Genomic DNA, 21,297 nt, shown 5'->3' with positions numbered 1-21,297 from the left:
AACGTTGTGTTTTAGACAGAGCCATAATCACAGGTGAAGAACAAACAAACTGCTCACTGTTCATTAAGAAGTAAGAGTAGAGGTGTTAAGGGAACTAAACTTCCATTACGGTGAGCCTCTGATTAGGTGTCCCCTATGTACTGCTGTGACAAACGATGTGTAGCAGGAGAAAGAGACAGAGAGAACCACAGATGAGATAGAAGAGAGAAAGGGAGAGAGGGAGAGAAGAGTGTCTACTGGCACTTTTAATGACTTGTGGTGTGTTGAACTACTTCTATTAATCAGAGCACTCCATGGGCTTAAGAGCAAGCTCCTGAGTTACACACTCTCTTATAAGTCTCACTGCTATAACTTGTCACCTAGAGCCACCCCAAACACTTATTGCTCTTTCTATAGCTCCCACTCAAAGTACCCCTAACTATGCCTCGAGCTACTGCTGACAGATATCAGCCCAAATACTTAAATTACTAACGCGTCAAATGCTTCCATGAAAGGTGAAAATGATATATGCAGAAGGTAGCAGTCGCTTCAATTTGATATAGAAGCAGAAAGCAGAACACATGGAGCTTTATATCTCACCTGCATGCACTCATTCTTGCCCATGACACCTGCCAACTGCAGATAACACTTGACCTGCTGCCTGATCTTCTGGAAACAGTCAACAATGGGCACTGTGGGGATGGTATGGATACGACTCAGAATGTCCAGAGCCACATTCACCAAACCCTGGGGGGGAAAAAAAACGTGTGATAGGTTACAATTATTTTTTTTTAAAGATGGATGCTAAATGTGGCATTGATCTTTGCAGATTACATTTATTCATTTTAATAAAAGTTTGTCGGCTTGAACCAGTACCTGTTTGCGAGCTATCTTGCCGTACTGAATGATAGCAGAAGCTGAGGCATGAACTCCCAACATGGCGTTGTTGTTGTTGGGATCATGTTGTGTGTTTGTCTCATATGCTGTCACAATGGCTGTGGACAGACAAAAAGACAAAGAAGCATTTTTTTCCCTGCACAATTGATAAAGTTGATAAAGAAAGCTAAAAGAGGGGCGCTTAGGGCAGTCTGAAGGGTGGGGAACTTCTAGCACTCTAAAGGCTCTGCTGTCATAACGCAGGGGAGGGCACTGGGGACACTAAACGTATTGAACAGTAAATGAGCCATGGCGATGAATTTCATCAAGAAAATTCCATTTCACTTTAAGTTTGAAGGCTGTCATGTATAAATGAAGTGGATTTTATTGGCATGGTGCTGCAGAACCACCACTATCATTATTTCAGTGCCTCTCAGTAAGAGTTGAAGCTCAAGTTGCTTGAGACATCACATTTTGCAGTGGCTGCCTTTCTGAATGGTTTCAAAGTCACTGCGGGAGAGAGCTGAGCACTGAGCAAGGTAAACATGTGTGTGTCTGAGTGTGTGTGTGTTGTGTCCTGCAGTGAAAGAGAGAGTGCTTTAGTGGGCTGACATTTGGCAAGGTACTGAGACCCTGAGGGGGTTCTGCACGTCATGGCCTTTTAAAGAAGAGCCCTTCCTGGAACTAGTGGACACCAAAGCAGCAATGTGAAAGTGTGTCTGCATGAATGTGGCATCCTGACACGTGTACAATGGCTAAATTTATGTTTCAGTATATCATGGTCTTGCATTTAGATGCAGTTGTGTTAGAGCACGTGTCATACCTTGGTAGTGATGTTGGCGCCACATGAATATGCTGCTCCAGTGCGACAGGTCGTCCGAAACAATAGGCAGTCGGTTCCTCCATGTTTTCACCACAGTCTTCATGTCGTGGAGGCTGGTGTTGCGGCCGAGGTTAGCCGTTTGAAGCCCTGCATTAATTTGGGCGGCTTCTTGCAGCTCAATGATCTGCTGTGCAGCCTGGAGAGAAATGATAATAAACTCTTTTGTATTTTTGATTCAATATTCACGATAAACTTAAACATGCCTGCCTGATTCTTTGACTATTCCTCCTGAAAGTTTTATAACTAAGAAGCTTTCAATAGGAACTTCTTTTACTATCTTATGATAAAATAAATGCTGACTGCACGAGAAAGTCAAGTTAAAAATAGTTGAAAAGCAATACTTATTTATTTAGCAAGGACAATGACATCAGGGTAAGTAACCCTCACCTATTGTTAAAACTTTTTTGATATATGGCAGTTATAACTTGGATGAGATTTTTAAAAAGCCAAAAATCACATATTCTGATACCATAGGGAGCTAGGGTTACCGCAGAGGGTTCAAATAGAATGAGAAGAGGTTTGAGTGAGGGAGGACTGATGGAGCTGTACATTACCACTTTAAATTGAACATGTAGAATTTTATTTGAGCATCTGAAGTAGCAGAAATATATCAAATGGTTGTCTTGCTTGCAATAACTTTTTCTTTGATGTTGAGTTAAAATTTTGTGTTGCCAGGTCTGCTCCTACAGTCAGCGTTAGAGATTTGGTCCAGAACGTACACCAGCTGATCTTAATCTTGTTAATATTTTGTCTACACACCTAAACAAATTTAAACATCCATCCAGACTTCCTTGCTTAGTTTGCTCTGCGAGATATACACATTGTCCATCTGTCACCAATAACCGTCTTGTCAAGAGAATGTTTTTTTTTTTTGGGGGGGGGGTCTCGTCTTTTCCTATTTTTTAAAATTTCACTTATTAGCTGTTATAAATGTGATGCTGATGGATCATTAAGTCGGTAATATCAACCCACCGATAAATTGACATTTAGAATTTCGTTAACAGAAAGACACGAGCAGAAGCCATAGCTCGAACAAGAAAGATGCCGTGACTGCTGTGTTAACGGAAAGGAGGCACTAATGTAAAAGCATGGAGATTAAAAAGGATGATTTAAAACGCAGCAGGATGAAGGACTGCTAGTCTATTGAGAGATAAGGTAAAAAAAAAAAAAAAAAAAAAAAAAAACAACATCACTTAATCTAACCACATCCAAGTCATTTTCTTGAAACTCATACTCAAGTATGAGGTCTAACAGCTTTGGGGAAAAAAACAGCAATGCCTGCTCAGAACAGTGACACTCTTTATGTAGCAAATATCATCACATTATGAACTTTTACACTATTTATTTGTACATAATGCTTTCAGGCCAATATGCCTCAATTATTATTGGTCAAAGAAACCTTGTGATACTGCAGATTGTTCTTGTTCCTGTGACATTTTAACAAAAACATACTTTGCAATGGAAATACAATGCAGCAGTATTTTTTTTTTTCGTGGCAACAAAATTATTTTGCAGGCAAAATCATTATGCCTTCCTACATTATTCAATAGCTAATCTGCTTGGATGTGGCCAAAAAAAAAGACACGGAGATGGGGAAAATGTGAAAATGATAAGCGAGGGCTTCTATCTCATTCTGTGAAAAGAGGCCTCATTGATTGGCCCAAAGCAGCATTGTGAACATATAATCAATCATTCTATTATAACTACTCATCAATCAATATTAATGCCAGCCCTCGTAATCAATAGTGTGGATGATAATCCATTGATCGTCAGCCACTGCTGAGAGCTGGGATTTGATGATAACTTGATTCAAATAGTAGTTGAACCCTACTGTATTTGCAGAGTCTGGGCTTCTTGGTCTGTAAGGCTCATGGAGTCGTGAATTTGAGATATAGAGTTTGGAATGGAGATTTACAACAGGCCGCTTGGCTGGGCAGAGGAATAAATAGCTTGTTTTCCCTCGGCTAGGTTAAATAATTGGACTCCACATATACGAGCACGAGCACGCGCACACACACACACACACACACACACACACTAACGAGGAACATAGTTGCACAATTCAAATACCCATTTTGAAAAGATAAATGTAGTAAATCAGAGCAAGCTGAAGACTTAACCCCCCATTCCGGAATGAAATCTCCCAAAACAAAATAAATTAGGCCGTACAATATTTTTCACAATTATCTGTTAATATCAGCTGATGGCCCATTTCTAACCTTCATTCAGACTATCCCATTCATCATGTAAATGTAATTCTGCTGCAGGTATTTAATCAAATAGTATCTGATGGCAGGGAAGTAATTACAGCCGTTCTAAACTAACTCTTTATTCTTCACTCTTTCTCCCCGTGTTCCTCCATTCTGTTCACTCTCCACCTTTTTCAATTTTCAGTCCCTCAGTCTGCAGTCTTTTTTCCACTCTCCTTTTTCATCTTTGCCTTGTCTATTGTAATCTCTTGTGGTGGAATCAGAGAGGCTTAAAGGGTTTTTGATTTTTTTTTTTTAATCATCCATCTCAATTTTACAAGAATGGAGTGAGAAGGTGGGGAGGGGGCTTATCAGCACTTCTCAACAGCACAATGTCTTAGGGCCACAGACGATCGCTTGACATGCATCTATTCAAGTGCTTATCACAATAAACGTATTTTCCTCGGTACCATTCTTGGTCATTTGACTAAGTCTTTCGTCTAAATCCAAACTCTTTATGTATTGGGTATACTGACCTGAAGCAATGGCGTGTGCACATGGGAAACAATGTGAGGCAATCTCCTCCACTCACGAATGGCCAGACTGGAGGCCATCTCCACCAGCCGTTCTATGAAGTTGAGCTGCTGCTCCTCTGGGTTGCAGATTGCCAGGTAGCCACGGTGCATGTTCACCTTCCAAGCCATCTCCTTAGGGCAGCTCAGCTCCACCTGGAAATTCATACAGTAAGAAAATGAAATATTTAAACAAAAATTAATGGTAGCAACTTAGTAGAACAATAGCAATTTTGATTGAAATTAGCATACTTTTGCTCAGTCACATTTAAAAGATGAGATCAGTCTCGTACATCAATGGACTTGTGTTTTACTATCATATACCTGCCACGATAAGCATAAATGTGTGTTTTGAATCCATCTTATCGTTGTTCTATAATCTACTATCTCTGGAAAATGACAATGAGAAACATCTTTCTCTTGCATTTTTTATGTTGAAAATAAATCAACTTTTCTTTCTCTCTCCCCCCCCCAAAAAAAATAGAGGGAGAAACACAGGATAAAAAAAATCTTGTGAAAAGTGAGTGTCAATTTCATTTTAATGTCATTTTCTTACAACAGGTAAAACACAGGCTATGTGAATAACAAGTGCACAACGTTGTGCTTCAAATATAAATATACATATACAATATAAATAGCTTGAAAGAATTAAGAATTTCACACATGAACTTTTGACAATTTTGTGCGTTAGGTTGGGAGGTTTAGCAAACATTTACATTCTCACATGTACTGCTTTTAGGTAAATCCCAGAGGAGTTCATATTGAATTGCCTGTTTGTTTTCCTATGTGTATTTGTCGCCATAATGTCAAGTAGAACAGCGCACACTCTTCACAGTGCTGTAGCAGTTTTAATTACATGAAAACATCTGAGGGGAAAGGGCCTGTGACATTTTCCTTGTGCAATTTAGTACTTAGACAAATATACAACAATATTGGTTGCGATTTATTTTGTGAATGGGTTCAGCGGAACTTTTGTACTAATGACTAATAAATTTGACACGCCTGACACAGAGGCGAAGAAGCAGAAAGGGCCTTGCTATTGATTAATAAGCTCACCGCATTAGCATCAAACAAATAACACCCGCAGGGAACCTCCTACGTCACACCTGTGGTCTGCTGTTGTGCATTTATAAGTGAGCAAGAGAGACAGAATGACAGAAGGCCAAAAGGATAAAGAGTGAAAAGAGCAAGAGAGTGAGGAGGTATAGGTGTGCGCATTTGCGAAAGCTCTTCCGATGCTGGAGAAAATTACAGTGATCGGTCAAAGCGCACTTATCGGGGGTGACGCTTGATGAATATCCTGGAGACAGGGCCGCCCTTATCAAGAGCCAGCTTTAATTGAAAGCAGGGACATTTGGACTTCGCCTCTGAGCTGGTGAGGAGTGGGCATGCAGGCAACTGAAAGCCTTGCTCCTCTCCTCCACCATAAAACAAATCGCCCTGCAGCAGATGCTGGGGTAATTATTCACACACACAGCTGTCGTAAATATTAGCTGTTGCAGCCAGAGCTATGGAGCGAGGGATGAAGAGATGGGGGTGAAAGTAAAAGTAGGGTGGGCAGTAATAGTAGAAAGAAGACCAAGTAAAGAAGAGAGGTTGGGGAGGCATGAGACAAAAGAAAGAGGAATGAGTAAACAGAGGAGGCAAAAGAATGAAACAAGAAGGAGGGGATATAGTGAAGCTGGTGTTGGCATCCAGACAATTTAATTAGATGTCACCTTCGGACAGAGCTGCTCAATGGATTGGTTCCAAGTCTCCTTGAAAGAGCAAAGTAGGAGTATTTGTTATATGTCAAGTACTATCACACGCCCGCCACCCATCTATACTTTGTTTTAGGAAAACATGAGGCCAATAAATTCATGGACTAAACAGCTTAACTGCATTTCCACAGCTTTATGGCCGCCACTCTTATTCTTCCAGGGTGTGTGAGGTTACAGAGAGGTCAGACAGCACCAATATCAAGTTTCTCTACCTCACACTAACACGAGGCCTGGGTTTAATATCCAGGACTGCACTAGTAACAGGAGTAAAATAAAAAAAAAGAAAAAAAAGAAAAGTTTAGTGGAGTCTGTCTGGTTCACTGGGTTCATGCCTACAGGCTCCACTGTGTCTGTGACTTTGTTAGTGACAACTTGCGGTTACTGTTTCTATTTCCCGTGAAACTGTTATTGGTACCTTTTGAGGACAGTGAGAGAAGAAATCTATGTGAATGTGTGTAGAAAGAAATATACACACACATATATATATATATATAAATACTTATATATTGGAACTGTGCACCCCTCACCTGCACCAGAGCCTCCTTCATAGCAGCCCAGTTGGAAACCCTCCAAGCACACTCGAGCACCAGATAAGGGTTTGAATGGCCTTTAGACTGGCCGTATTCAGTCAGCGGTTCCCACTGGTTCAATTCCTTAGAACAGCTAAAGACAAAGGAGATGAGAAGTTTAGCAAAGATTACATTTTCTATACTTGACGATAACATTTCTTCACATTTTTTATTTGCTCAATCTACATTGCTATGTCATTTTTAGGCCATGTTTTTAGCATCAACAGGCTGCTTTGCAACTCACATCCTCGACAGCGCCGCTTTTTCTTCCCGTCTCTCACTTAATCAACAAGTCTGCTTTGTTTTCTACAAGTCTTTTTAAAAGTCACAATGTATCATTTAAAACCCTAAACATACTTTCCAAGCGTTACATATTTCTGTGTCCTTTTCATTTTAGGAATGATCTTCATTGTAAAATGCAGCAAACACCACGTAAATTCACAGCACATTTTTTAAACAAGCACACATAAAAACACAAGAGACAGCTGGATTTGCAGGGAAGCATGAGGGTCATTTCTTGTCATGACTCTATCTTGTATGGACTTAAGAAACATAAATCTTACCGTATCCAGTGGTCCTCCCACAGCTGGTACTCAGGGAATACTGCCGGGGAAACATTGCTCCTCTCGTGCTCTTTTCTAGCCTTCTCCATTGCCTTCTCGTAGCTTTCCTGAGCCTGAATGGATATGTTTTGGGTTAACAAAATATACATTACAGTATAACAGCACCACAAATTACTACCTCGGTGAGTCTACTTTAAGCTTTCTCTCACCTGTTCAAAGAAGCCATGCTGCTCATAGGCAATGGCTGTTGCTGTCTCAGGAAACTTGCACCTCTTTTGCCACAGGCCTGCCCACATGTCCTCCTCTTGGAGTAGAGAGTAGAGCTCTGCCAGAGAGTCCAAAATCTCCTATACGGAAGAAGAACACAATGTGGATAGAAGCAGAACAAATTGGATCATCTGCAGTGATCAAACTGTAAATTTAATGAGAGCAGATTTGCTAATGAGTCTAGTTCAGACAGGATAAGAGGGAGATTTTCCAGCTTCAAAGACGAGGCTGCAGTGACGTGACAAATATATGTTTAAACCCTCCGCTGTGGAAAAGAACCACTAATGAAAGGAACAGCAGCAATAAGCATGAAAGAGCCAAGTTCATTTTGTTTTGCTAAACGCCTGACTCATATCAGTCCACAGACTGTTAGCCTATGAGAGAGATATCTGCATATCTGTGACCCTACATAATTATAGACCATAATGCAAAAAAGATGCTTGGGTTAGAAATATACTTTATAGCACAATTTATCCAGCAGAGCAGTTATCTTTAGCACGTGTAGTAGAGCCTGCACAGCTGAGAAAATGGCAATGACTTCAGGGTTACGTTGATCGTATTTCGCAATATCGGAGTTTATTTACTCAATAGAATTCCTGATTTTATTGGACTTTTCTTTGTCTTACAGAGTCCTGATTGTTTAAAAAGCCTTAAAAAGTCAACACACAATCTAAATGAAAACCCATTACCTGCTGAGGTGGCGTGATGCTCTCCTGTTCATAGAACTCTGTGCTCTGCTTGGGTTTACTGTGCAGACTAAGACCTTTTTCAAAGGCCTGCTGCTCCAGCATGAGAGTGGAACGTAGCCAGAGGTTGTGAGTCTTGCCCAAGTACTTCAGGACACAGGGACGGATGGGGATAGGAGGTACACACTGGGACATGGCTTCCACAAAGCAGTTTAGGGCACTCGGCTGGCAGTCCCTCTGGGCCTGGTGGCTGCCACTACAAAGGAAAGGACTCATCTCTCCGGACAAAGCCTGGAGAGGAGAAAAGGCGAGATCATCAACTACCCAGTATTACTTTAGCAGCAGTGCTCTGATACGACATATTGACAAAAGCATTGAATTGCATGTACGGGATGCAACATGATGCCATTTTCCAGTAAGAGAGTGCTGTTCAGAAACAGGAAAAAAGAGGAAGAGGATAACACATAAGAGGAATGGCAAGGGACAAATGACAACTGTATGCTGCTTTTCTGTGTCACACCACATCATGACCAACAAGTTAGTCAAGACCAATCAGTGAACCATGTTGCACTTTTACATACATATCTACGGTATTTTCTGCAATACTGCAAAAACATGGTTACTGCATTAGTAATTAAACCACTTTGTCCAGCTCTTTTTATAAGCTGTCCTTTTTTAAATAATGCAACTTTGAAGGAGGTATATATTTATTCAATACAATGTGAAAATCAGTGAAAAATGCATAATATGCTAGCTTGAGTTGCATGCTGCCACTCTTTGCAATCAGAGACTCACACATTTGGACAGAATAGACCTTGAGTATGATCATGGGGTTAGTGCTCTGAAAATCATGACTGACACACTCTGATGTATTGGTAATGAATGCAATTTTCGCTGCCCGATGACAGCATGGAGTAATTTATGCCTTAATGGTCACTTTAATTAGACTGGTGGTGAACGCCGACGTGTCATCAAAATCCTTCCGATGGAAAATATACTTTTCTGTCATTCCCTTGTAAGAGTCAACCCAGGGATAGAAAGCCTCAATTGCAGTAATCTTTCCATTTTTACCATAAGTTGGCATAATCGCTACATAAAATGCAGAGACAGGCATCAAAATAAATAACTTAAGCATTTGTGGCTTGAGGTCTGGCATAGGAATAAATTATTCAGAATCTGACCAGTGACTGCATCTCGTTTAAAAGTTGAATCACTTTTAATCATTTTGAGACAGAAATAAGACGCTGCCTGTTTGCACAAGTTATTGAAACAGTACAGAAAGGCACGTGTTTGTATATGATGACCACAAAAAGAAAATGTACACGTTAACTAGAAATAACATCTGTTGGTTTTAAGTCTCTACCTGCTAATCGAGCTGCAGTTTACATCTACTGAGATTTAATAATAATGTGAACACTTTAAAGGAATTTCATAGCGGACACAACAAGCCTAAGGGAGCATTTAAATATTATTTCTTTATGTCTTTGGATGAACATATTGCTATTGCTGAAGCTAAAAAGAAATCATCATGTAAATTACAATGCAGCATGCATGTCTTTCTCTTGACTATTCACAGGATATCGGATGGTTTGGTCATGCACGTCACACACTGTTTTTGTCCATTCTTGCTCTGGGAGCAAAAAAAAAAGAAGAAGAAGAAGAAGAAGAAGAAGAAAGATGCTAATAAATTATGCTCACATGCTGCTGTCTGTCAGACAGGATCTTCCAGAGGCGAGGGAAAAGCTGGACCCAGGTCCTTTCAGCCAGCGGTGTGGAGATGTGACAGAGCTGAACCAAGGCGTTTAAAAGTGCCCCCGTCTAACACAGAAAAGAGACAAATGAAAGCTTCTGGCTGCTGATTCTGCAAGGCACTGACTCTTAATTCATGCTTTTAGGGCTCAAGAATATTGCTGACATATCATCCTTCTTGGGGGTTAATGAATAATGCCACTGGAACATGAAAATGTTTTGAAACTATAATTAATTTAATACATAAAACATTGTTTTTGAACTGCAAGTAGTCAACCTTGGATGATCTCTGTAATTTTGCCTACACTCTATCAAAGTTCAATTCATTTCATCAGCCAGTCAAAACTGAAGGAGTGCCTTACCTTGACTTCCCGTAATGAATCAAGAAACTTGTCATGGCGGTTGGTGAGCATGTGCAGTTGGTTGCCTGTGTCTCTCTCTGCTTGCTCCTTAGTCTTGGGAATGGCTGTCTGGTCACCTGGTGCTAATTCTATGTCAATTTCTACATCCTACCAGGGGGTAAATGAGGAGAGGAAAAACATGTATTGTTGTTCAAGCTTTGACATTTAGTCTTCGTATTGGGCTGTTTTTGAAAGAACATTTTATCAACAGCTTCTTGATAATGGACGAATGACGACAACAGGGACAATTTTTAAGACGAGCAAAGAGGCACAGCATTACTCTTTTCTTAGACCCACAGTATGTAAAAACTCCTAATGGGATAATGTGGCAATTTATGTGAGACACGTTGCGAGGCGTTGTGCGCCTGTCTGTGTATCTCACCTCCTCCTTGGTCTCGGTGTTTTCCCTTTCGCGAGGCTCCTGCTTGACGTGCGTTGCCATGGCAAAGGCGGCGCGGTCGTGGCTGTCAGCCAGGTTGATGACGTTTGTGATAGATGGCAGCATGGATCCCTGGCAGCTGGTGCCAATGATGGTGTTTCTTTCGCAAACTGCCAGTAACAACTATCAAACACACAAACAGGTGCAAAATACATAAAAGAAGATTGGTGACGGTTGGTGGCAGATAACCAGCACGTAGATGCCCGCAGGATAAAAACCTTATGAAGCCTGCAGAAAGACCCGAGACCCACCGCTTACCTCTATGCACTGTTTGATCCAGAAGTGGCTGCCCATGGCCTCCCAGTTCTGAGAGCAGCAGATGTACAGTAGCCTCTCATAGACGCGCCGCTTCATAGAGGCATCAAACACCTCAAAAAACTTGGCTCTGATCATTGGCTGAGTGCAGCGAAGCCCTGAAAGGAAGGCTGGCTCCAACTTTGATGTGATGTCGCTTCCTGAAAGGCTCTCATCCCTAAAGGGGCAAAAGTTTTGTGAGAAAGAATCTGAGATGCCTGTTACCAAAAATGTTATTAAAAAAATGGGGTGTGTGGGGGTGGAGTGATTAGAGCCTGAGTTAGAAAATGTCACCATTAACTTGTAATACAGAGAACTGCACACACAGATAAAACTCGGTGCCCCGTGCAGCTGAGAGCTTTTGGCAAAACATGCATATGCCACTGAAACAATGCAGGAATTTGCAACTTGGAAAATACTCTTATTTTAACAACTTTTTGAACTATTTCTTACATTTGGTGTGGTTAAAACTGAATATTGGGCAAAAGTCTGCGTCTTTGACAATAAGACTGATGTAACATTACCTACCTAACTATTGAAACAACAAAGGCGATCGTTTCCACGTCATTCTACAGCACTGAATGTGCTCCAAAGCGATGATTCATAAAACAGAAGCAGTGAGAGAGTAGGTGGGATGAAAAGAATAACACGGTGCCACAGCTGCATGTTGCTCGTATTTACACCGTCCTCCTAATCACACTTTGCGCTGGCACAGCTGCTTTATCCTTCCATTATCATTACTTGCTGTCCATCATGGCTTTACTGCTCATTTTAAATCTTTTGGCATCAGGATGCGGATACACTGGGCTGATTAAATGTGTATGTGTAGAAGATGGAAAGGTGATGAGTGCCACAGTTTGATGAATAGCCGGCAGAGGCGGTCTCTCGCCTTTGACCACCACCTGCTGGGTGTCCTGTCATCAGCTAGCTGAATACTGATAGTACTGTAACCCTATTATCAATCTTCATCAGTCAATCTTTTCGTGGCCATCTTAAATTTTCCAGCTTTTAATTGTTTTTTTTGTTGTTTTTTTACAGCTACAATGATTCTAAATTAGTTCATCCAGTTCCTGAGTTTAACAATCTTATTATAATTATTACCATCTTTAATAATTAACTTTTAGTCATAAAAAAGGAAAGGTACACTTCTGGTACTTCAAGCTCTTCCTCTTCATCTTTATTTTCCTTTTTTCCCCCTGACCCAACCTTCTGTGTCTTTTCCCCGCCTCAACCGCCCCCGACCTTCACTTTTCACGTTAAGATGGATGCAAGGGCGGTGTGGCATCAGTGGCGTGGCCATTTAGCCATGTGATGAATGACGGTAATTACCTGTAGACGTAATTAACGAGGTCCAGGAACTGGGCGTTTAACTCAAGTTCATCAGGGAAACGCTTCTCTATGTAGGTCATCATCTTCACCAGCAAGATGGATTTCTCACGCAGGTTTGGCATCTGAAAGGGAAAGAAGAATAGGGTAGAAAGTAAGATAAAGGGAAAAAAAATATTATGAACAATAAACAGACAAATAGAAAGGTGTGAGAAAAGAAAAATAATCTATTCTCTATTCAGTTGTTTTTCGCAGCTGCACCTGTCTAGGTCAGCTGTGTACCGCTTGCTCTTCTTCAGCTTAAAAGAAAATGAAGACCAGAGACTCATCTGTAGGTATTATGCTAATGCTAACCTTACTAGATTTAGAAAATGTGCTTCGCTTGTTGTTTGTCCAAAGGTTTCACACCTTTCAAAACTTTGCTGATTCAGTTCTTAATTTACACCTGTTTTCATGAGAGGAATTATGCCAGGATCTCTTGAATACCACATTTGTTTTTGTTTTTTTCCTCACTTAATGCTGTTTTACTGTCTCACACCTGAACAGTCCTCCTCCTTACCTGGTTGGCAGCCATTGGAGAATTGTTTTTCACCCACTCTTCCACAATCTTGACAACAGCACGGAGGATTTTGGGGTCAGGAGACTTCTCAATTAGGGAAGTGAGGATGACCTGGATAAAGTTCTTCCTCATTTCCATGCTCATGACGGATAATCGTGTCTTCACCAGGTCAAGACTGAGCATTATCAGCTCGCTGGTCACTGTCAGAACAAACACATGAAAATATTCAAAGGCAGGGCCAAGACAAACTACAGAACAGATGCATTTATCTGTGCACTTATCCATCTTCCTTCTATTGCAAATTTTCTGGCCTTCAATAAATTGAAATGACTTATCTATTTTTAAATGGTGGCAGCAGTCAGAACTTCACATTTTCAATACAATCAGGATGGAACTACTACAGTTAAGCTTATTAGATTACTGAAACGTGAATAATCTTTAGAGGAAAAAGCCTAATGGTCAGAAGGCCTTTGGTCTTAGTGACTAACTGTTCATGGTGGACAGTTAATGTCTGTGTTTCCCAATACAGTCATTAGGGACCCATTTAAAGCACTGATAGCATCTTACAGTCATTACCTCCTGTCTGAAGAGTAGCAACAGGAATTATGCACTGCCAGACTTCCATAAACTTGAAGTTCAGAAAAGTAAATGAACAGGAAACCTAACCAAGTGTTTTTTTCCCTTTCACCCCCTCACGGATTAATATAAAGGGCAAGTTGTCAAGAGGTTCTGTGTCAAACTGTGACTACCCTTTCAAACCCCACAGCAAAAGAGCACAAGGTGACCATCTGTTGATACAAAAAGAGCAGAAGACAATACAGACTGGGAACCAGAGCTGAGAAACATTCCCCGAGAAAGCATACTATCTGCACAATGGATCTCTCCTGACCACAAGAGCTATTGAGAACACAGCTGGGGCCATTGATATACAACTTTTGATACCGTCTTTCTACGGAAAGAGGCACTGGTGGGACACCTGGGATATATGAGCTTTAACAATCTGAGAAAGGCTGTGATGTGAGTGTACATTCATGTCTGTGTTGTGTCCACCTCACACACAGTCAGCTCCTTGTTGGACGTGGGCTGGGGGAAAGTACGAGCAAAAACTTCCCCAATAATGTCAGCCAGGTGTAACCGCAGCCAAGTAGAATAAGTTCAGCTGAAATAGTAGTGGTTATCTGGTGCCAAGTTTGGAGAATAATGGTGACTAATATGTTGTGAACTCAAAATCTGAGTTAAATATTAAGCAACACATAAGAGACTGTGGGCAAGGAATAAAAAGGGATAGAAAGCAAACCTTGCGAATTTGTGAAACTGCATGAATTGGCACAAGAGAGCATGTAAATGTTGCTCATATAAAATCTACTGAATATACATGGCATACTGAACATCTTTCCTATGTGATTACTTTTTAAATTACATTTGCCACTGGCTTCCTCACATCTTTCCACTGTATTCATGTACCTGTGCTGGTTTCAGTGACCCCTGGGTTAGCCTGCTGGGGGCTCAGGTGTTCCCGCACCATCTTCTGTAGTGAGCGCATGAACACTGAGATGAGGCGGTCAATGTAGCTGGCATTGTAACTGCAGGCTGATTTCAGGATCATCAGTGTCCCTGTAAGACAAATGAAGGCAGAGGGATAAGAAGTATGGGAAATGGAACAGTTTGACAAGAAGCTTCACTTCTCTGGGGAGAGGTAACAGACACAGACACCTGCAGTCAGCTTGTGTTCATTCACGCAGCTTGATATATATATTCCCCCCCCCCCCCAAGAGTGTAACAGAGGCAGAAATAAGAATGAGTAATGTTCTTCTTTGTTGCTGTTCCCTGGAGAGGAGACAAATGTTAAAATGTCACCTCCTGGCCAGACGGATGCATCACATCGCTGTGACTTTACTGCAACAGCAGGATACAGAATGCTCTTTTTTTTTGTATTTTATTGACCACCACTGTAATTTTAGGAAACTGCATAAAGCAGCATTACCTTTGGACTGCTCTCAAATAGCCATTTATCACCTTGAATGGCCTATATTTTGAAACCTACTATATATTTCATCTAAAAGAAAAAAAAATGAAAGTCTCCTTGAAATAAACTTTAATGAAAGCTTTTTCTATAAATACTCTGACATCTGGGTGGATACCAGTAATGTTTGTACAGGAAGAGGGGCTGAAACCAGCAATCCTTCCCAAGACAATCTTTCCCAAACCGCTGGACTGTGGCCCCCATTTAAATAGACCAGATGTTAGCCCGAGCAGCAGAGCCCATCGGCTTGCATTTTAACGGCCCACTCAATGGCTTAACTGGTAAAAGTAACCGAGGGGCCGCTTGGTGCTGTAGTGAGAGTAGGAGACTGACTTTTTTTCCCTTCCAAGTATATATACGCAACAACAGAAGAGTAACCGAGGGCAAGAAAGGAGGAAAAAATAAATAAACGCGAGAGCTGGTCTTACCAAAGAGCTGCGTGGGGTTAGTGTTGGTTGTTGCTTTTTCATAGTTGGTAAGCCCCTCGTAGATGACCTTGCCCACAGCAGCATATAGACACTCAAGTTCCTCATACTTAGATGCCACATTTGATGTGCCTAGAAAAACAGCAATGTTTGTTTCAAACAAAGAACAGCTGAAAATCGAAATCACTGCCGTGCAAAGTGACGCAGTTATATTGCTGCAAGGAATCAGCATCATAATGTATTGATCACACTATGTTTCAAGCCCCTTTAGGCCTTTGTCAAAAGTGCTTTAAAACAATTCATACAATGATCTAAAACAGATGATGCTCTATTCATTTTCTATGGAAAGATGCGGGACAGTTATTCTCCCATAAGCATCTCTCCATATTTCAAAATGACACACAATCAATCACATTAAATTGCACATATATGTTAAAAACACAACCAATTACAACACTACAACAAAACATTAATTAAAACAATTACTTACAGAAATGGCATGTCTAATGAATAAAAATACAGAACTTGCAGCTTTTATAAGTCATAATTTTTTTTGTAATTATGCAAACAATTTTTGTTGGCTGTATCATAATTAGGTTTATAAAATCCCCAAATCCCATGCCAATGAGTCTCATCACTTAATCCTTTTGGGGAAGAAAGTTTGTAAATTATATAGCCAGTATAATTCACTTCTATTTATAATTTTATCACAGTGTGGCATGACGATTTCTCAGAAAGGAATCAGATATATAGTGCTTTCCTGTGTGCAGCTGGTCTGGCTTCCAGTGAGAATTTAGAAATCATTGCAGCTTACTAGGCTCAGTTGGGAAGATACTCATGAGACGAGAAAGAAGGGAGTGGACAGCACGCAGCACTTTGGTATTGCCGCAGGTCATGCACGCAGCGATGCCCCGCTGGAGCGGCTTGAAGTGAGCCAGGACAGCTGGGGGCTGCAGCACTGTCAACAGGAAGCAGAGAATCTCCAGTCCTGTGCAGATGTTGGAGATGTTTGCTTGGGCTGGCTGCTCCTGAGAGGTCAAAAAGGAGTAGACACTATAAGTGGAAGGTCAACGAAACACATTTTTTATTTGTATTGCTCTTAAAACAGATAGAAATCCATTTAGACTTTTCAATAAAAGCCTCATATCTAAAAAAAATATTGATATGTATCTTTTTAGCCAAGCGCCCAATGCTAAAACAAAGCAATATAGACAATAGTGCAATTTCATCTGCAGACAGACAGTTTTTTTTATTCCACTCAACTCAGAAATCAATACTGCTCACAAACACACACAAAAACAAGGCATTGTGATGGCTGTTAAACCAAAGATCAATGGGCAGCATCGGTTCCTAATTTTGTCTAAATTGCAAACAAGGTTTACAATGGCAGGGCCAAGAGGGTAATCTGGGACAGATCCATGGCACTGATCTTGCCTAATGAACAAGGTGACTCTGGTGATAAGGCTCCTGCTAGATATTAGGGTAGTATTGATTTGACAGTGCATTAACAGAAAAGGAACTTGTCGCTGCAGGAACCATGCAGATGCAGGCATGCCTGTGAGACTGTACATGTTTTGTGTGTCTCTCATGTTACACTCCAAATACGACCTGCTCATGCCACTCCCCCAGACTCTTAATCACTGCTGCGCCGAGACAATGAGATGATAAAAGGTAATCCGATTTACAGCATTGTTCATTAGTCTGAGTAAGGCGGCTAGGCAGGTAGAGCGAGGTCCCAAGGGGGTGGGCCTGTGTACATCTGCATAAAACCTACAGAAGACCTTGTTTGTTAGACGATCCCCAAAGGGATATGGAAGGGTCGACTGAGTTTGTGTGAATGTGTGTGTGTAGGGAGAGAAAAGGGTGCGGCCGATGAAGTGATCCCCAAAAGAGAACAAGGGCAGTACGTGACAACTGGCAACGCGTGGTGATAACCTTGTCTCAACAGTGACGCCAAATCAGACCAGAGAGATGAGGAGGAAAGGAGACATGGATAAAAAGAAAGAAAGAGAATAAAGGCTGCGATAAGAGGCTGGATGGAAAAGAGATGAGAAGAGGAAGTGGTTAGACACAGAGGGAAAGGCGAGGGCAGATGAACAGAGTCACAGTGGGGCGATACAGAAAGCAAGGATGAGGGCTTTAGGATGTAGAGGGGTTTTGGGGGGTTTGAATGAGAAGGCACAGGCCAACCCGGATAGAGTGCTGTTATCTCACCACTGTCATTATTTTGTCATTATGGTGGTTGGCGCCTCACTTCATGCATTACTGATAACAGACAAAGGACTCTGAGGTGTTAGAGCAAACACTAAGACGGAGCTTAAGCGAGGACAGGGAAAACTTCTCTGGGAAGCTATTAGTTATCCTCAGCTGTTTGCTGCTTATTGCTTGGAGCTTGAACAACAACACAAAGATTGAATATTTTGATTTTATTCAGACTAGTTTGACTGAAGTACTTTGAAAAATTCTTTTACTAGTAAGTCCAAATAACAAACTTATATGAATACTCTACACAGATATAGGTTTCTTTTTTAAACATACCACAAACAGTAATATTCACCATGGTTAAATAGTAGAGACTTTTAGACCAATTATTACTTAGACGGGTCTGAACACAGTCAATGACAACTGATTACTCAGAAAGGCAGTGCAGAATAACAGCAGTACTGACAGGTTTCATACCTAAAATATCACCTTGTATGGATCTGGCAATATGAACCATGCATGGATTCTAATGTAACAATCATTCTCAAAGGACGTGCCATCTTACCACTGTCATTAGCAGCTTGTCAAACCATTGTAGCTTCAGCTCAGCACGAGGCCACATGTCAGGCCTCAAGGCTGTCTTCATCAGGCTGACACAACGGCGAGACAACAATTCCCCTGGAGATCCAGCCACATTGGTGCTATCGTTCACCTAGAAAGGAAAGGAACATATTTGTCAAGGCACTTAATTCATGCAGCTGGAGTTCAAAAGAGGCACAACCAGGATGGAGACCATCTTTCAATCAACATTCCCTGTGCAAACCTTTATAGTGATAAGCATCCACTTTAGAGAGGTATCCTTGAAAATCCCTATCAGCGCTAGGTGTGATGTCCTATGGCTGATCACAATCCCTCGGGCCAGTGAGGACATAATTTTTTACTGGGATCAATTCAGTATCACAATACACTGTTATCGAGAGGAATACAAAGAAAAGATTATGTTGCTATAGAGTGTTCTGTGAGCACCGAGTGATCCCCAGCGGTTATAGGGAAGGTTATATTCAACAGAGATGCTTGGCTGAACAGTGAGAATGAAACTTGGCCCAAAAAATAAAGTAGGAAAAGTCAAGGTGAGTGAAATCTCAGCAGTCTATTTCAGGCCTAGTAACCAAGGTCGTCAATGACTCTAGAGTGACTCCATGTATGTATGTGTGTTTGTGTGTGCGTTATCCTCACCCAAACGAGTGGTTCGAATAATTGTGCCTACTTGGAAGGACTAATGGATAGCAAAACACATATATTATGTGTGTGTGTGTGTGTGTGTGGCTGAGGTCTTACCTGGCATGCAATCCTGATGAGGAAGTTGACCACAGTGTCTGTATGTTGTTTCTCAACAGGTTTGTTGTGCATGCTCTCTGTGCCTGGCATGGACTGGCTGCGGCCAAATACCTACAAACACCAACATTATAATCTGTCAAATATATATAAACTTTTTTCTTTTTTGACAAAAGAATGATTACAGAAAGTTGTCAAAAGGCAGAAATGCTGTACAAAGGGTTTTTAAGTCTACAAAAAGGAGGCTCCAGCCACAATAAGTCTGATAACTTTTCTGACAACTTCCTGGGCAATTAATGTTTCCTTAGCTTAAGCAGAAACAAATTCTGACATGTTAAAAAGATGCATTTTTATCTTGACATCACAAGAAGAGGCACAAAAAACAGAAATTATAACAAGAGCACAAATATTTATTACAATAATCTTTAAGTATTTGTTTTATTTTTTTAAGTGTCACATTCATCCTTCCATCCTCTTAAAAGTTTTTCCAGTTAAAGGTTGTAGCTGGGCTGGAGCCTATTCTAGCTGTCACTGAGCGAGAGACAGGTTTTCACTCTGTTGCAGGGCTAATAAATCTGTGATCTGTAAATCGACATACTTGTATTAAAGTGGAATTCATTATGAACACTTTAATACATAAAACAAGCTTTATTTAAAACGTGTAGTTACTGCCCAATTATGCCCTCTAATCTACGACATGCAGACATTAAGCTGATTGTGGCAGAACTCCAGATGCGTCAGGCAACATCACGAGGCAATTTCAGAGTCTTTAATCTAAGTATAAACTGCCTTTTGAAAGATTGGCATTAGTGCAAATTAACAAATTTGATTAAAAATTTGAACAGGCGCTTTTTACAACAAAGGTATCCCAAAAGACCTCAAAACAAAAGACCACAGAGGGATATGACGAAGTATATGTGGCGCTGCCATACTGCTGTAAGACAAGCTGGATAACAGCAACAACTCTGCTGTCAATCCTGTTAGCAATTTTTCCCCCTCAGACTCATTCAATAAATGACTGTGGAGACAAAAAAGTAAAACTGGCTGTCTTATTAGTAGCTTTCAAGCTGCACAACAAACACCCTTAGAGAAGCAAGTAACACAGGGATATCAAGTGAGAACTCTGAAGGTAAGATATTCTGTCTGGGGCACGAGGGCCCATCAGTCACAGCCACATTCGTCTGGCATCTGACTAATTACTAACTGAGCTCACCGTGGAAGCAGCTCCAGTTGCTGTACGGAATCTCTTGACGTCCTGTCCAGCCCCGGCGGATTCTAGAGACAGGCCTCTTTTCACAGCAGCCCCACTGGTCCCTTCACCACCAGGACCTACTTCAGCCTCAGATTCTGGCTGTTGTGCCAAAGAAAGGTACACACAAGAAAGGAGGAGACAAATCCAATTGTTAACACAATATAACCACAGTATGTCTCTTTCTGTACAATGCAATAAAGCTGAAGTTTGTCACTAGCTCATATAGCAACATAAGTAATGAGCATTTATGGTACACGGCTCAAGAAACGCTTTAACTGCTATGATGAATAAGGTTTATTTTGTGACTTAATGAGCATCTTCAATCTGCAGTAAAAAGATTTTTGTGAGAAGTGAGAAACATAATTTGGTGACTCTGTATGTCAAGATCCTAGATGACCATCCCAAACTGGTACTCCTGACATCAACAGAAGTCAGTAAAAACAATGTGGTTTACCTGCTGGTCTTTGATCCTCTGCAACTCCCACTTGATGACCACCTCAGCCAGGTCCACAGCCAGCTTCCTTTGCTCTATAGTCACACTTGGAGTGAAGCCCAAACGCTGCATTGCACTGATCATGTGCTGCACCAGGTGGTGTCGGACAGGGTAATACACCTAGAAGGGGGAAAAGCACCAGGTATAACTTTGAAAAAGTATCAAAATGCTGAAGTACTATAAACAAGCAATATTTTCATATCCCTTGTTCCGCTAATATTCAATTGACATCAGAGCACTGCAGATTATGCAAAACACAGGTTTGTATTGGTTTTGGTTTTTTGGTGTATGTGGGTTTTTTTTTAAAATTCCAATTATTTTGTAACTGTTAGAAAACAATTACTTAAGTCGTCCTTAAGTCCCAAAAGCCTCATAAGCCATTATTTCACCACAATACATTTGAAATCCTGCAATTAACATGTGATTGAAGTGGTGACTTAATGCAGTGCATCTGT

At 41.0% G+C, this 21,297-nt stretch overlaps 1 protein-coding gene across 2 annotated transcripts in view; it reads right to left on the bottom strand.

Annotated features, from left to right (window-relative positions):
* The window catches only part of trrap (transformation/transcription domain-associated protein), an 82,518-nt gene that overhangs the window by 25,179 nt on the left and 36,042 nt on the right, over nt 1-21,297 (bottom strand). For both annotated transcript variants that reach the window (XM_063481502.1, XM_063481503.1), the window contains 21 exons: nt 20,804-20,962; nt 20,311-20,448; nt 19,101-19,211; nt 18,328-18,474; nt 16,375-16,588; nt 15,564-15,692; nt 14,577-14,726; nt 13,113-13,312; nt 12,557-12,678; nt 11,192-11,405; nt 10,877-11,056; nt 10,456-10,602; nt 10,043-10,162; nt 8,348-8,635; nt 7,601-7,738; nt 7,392-7,504; nt 6,787-6,922; nt 4,464-4,655; nt 1,679-1,874; nt 856-974; nt 580-726 (listed from right to left, as the gene is read on the bottom strand). In XM_063481502.1, coding sequence (XP_063337572.1) covers nt 580-726; nt 856-974; nt 1,679-1,874; nt 4,464-4,655; nt 6,787-6,922; nt 7,392-7,504; nt 7,601-7,738; nt 8,348-8,635; nt 10,043-10,162; nt 10,456-10,602; nt 10,877-11,056; nt 11,192-11,405; nt 12,557-12,678; nt 13,113-13,312; nt 14,577-14,726; nt 15,564-15,692; nt 16,375-16,588; nt 18,328-18,474; nt 19,101-19,211; nt 20,311-20,448; nt 20,804-20,962 — 3,360 coding nt within the window. The remainder of the gene's footprint in view (nt 1-579; nt 727-855; nt 975-1,678; nt 1,875-4,463; nt 4,656-6,786; nt 6,923-7,391; nt 7,505-7,600; nt 7,739-8,347; nt 8,636-10,042; nt 10,163-10,455; nt 10,603-10,876; nt 11,057-11,191; nt 11,406-12,556; nt 12,679-13,112; nt 13,313-14,576; nt 14,727-15,563; nt 15,693-16,374; nt 16,589-18,327; nt 18,475-19,100; nt 19,212-20,310; nt 20,449-20,803; nt 20,963-21,297) is intronic.

This window comes from Pelmatolapia mariae, linkage group LG8 (genome assembly GCF_036321145.2).
Source record: "Pelmatolapia mariae isolate MD_Pm_ZW linkage group LG8, Pm_UMD_F_2, whole genome shotgun sequence".
Taxonomy (NCBI): domain Eukaryota; kingdom Metazoa; phylum Chordata; class Actinopteri; order Cichliformes; family Cichlidae; genus Pelmatolapia; species Pelmatolapia mariae.
This window is presented reverse-complemented; position numbering and strand designations above follow the sequence as displayed.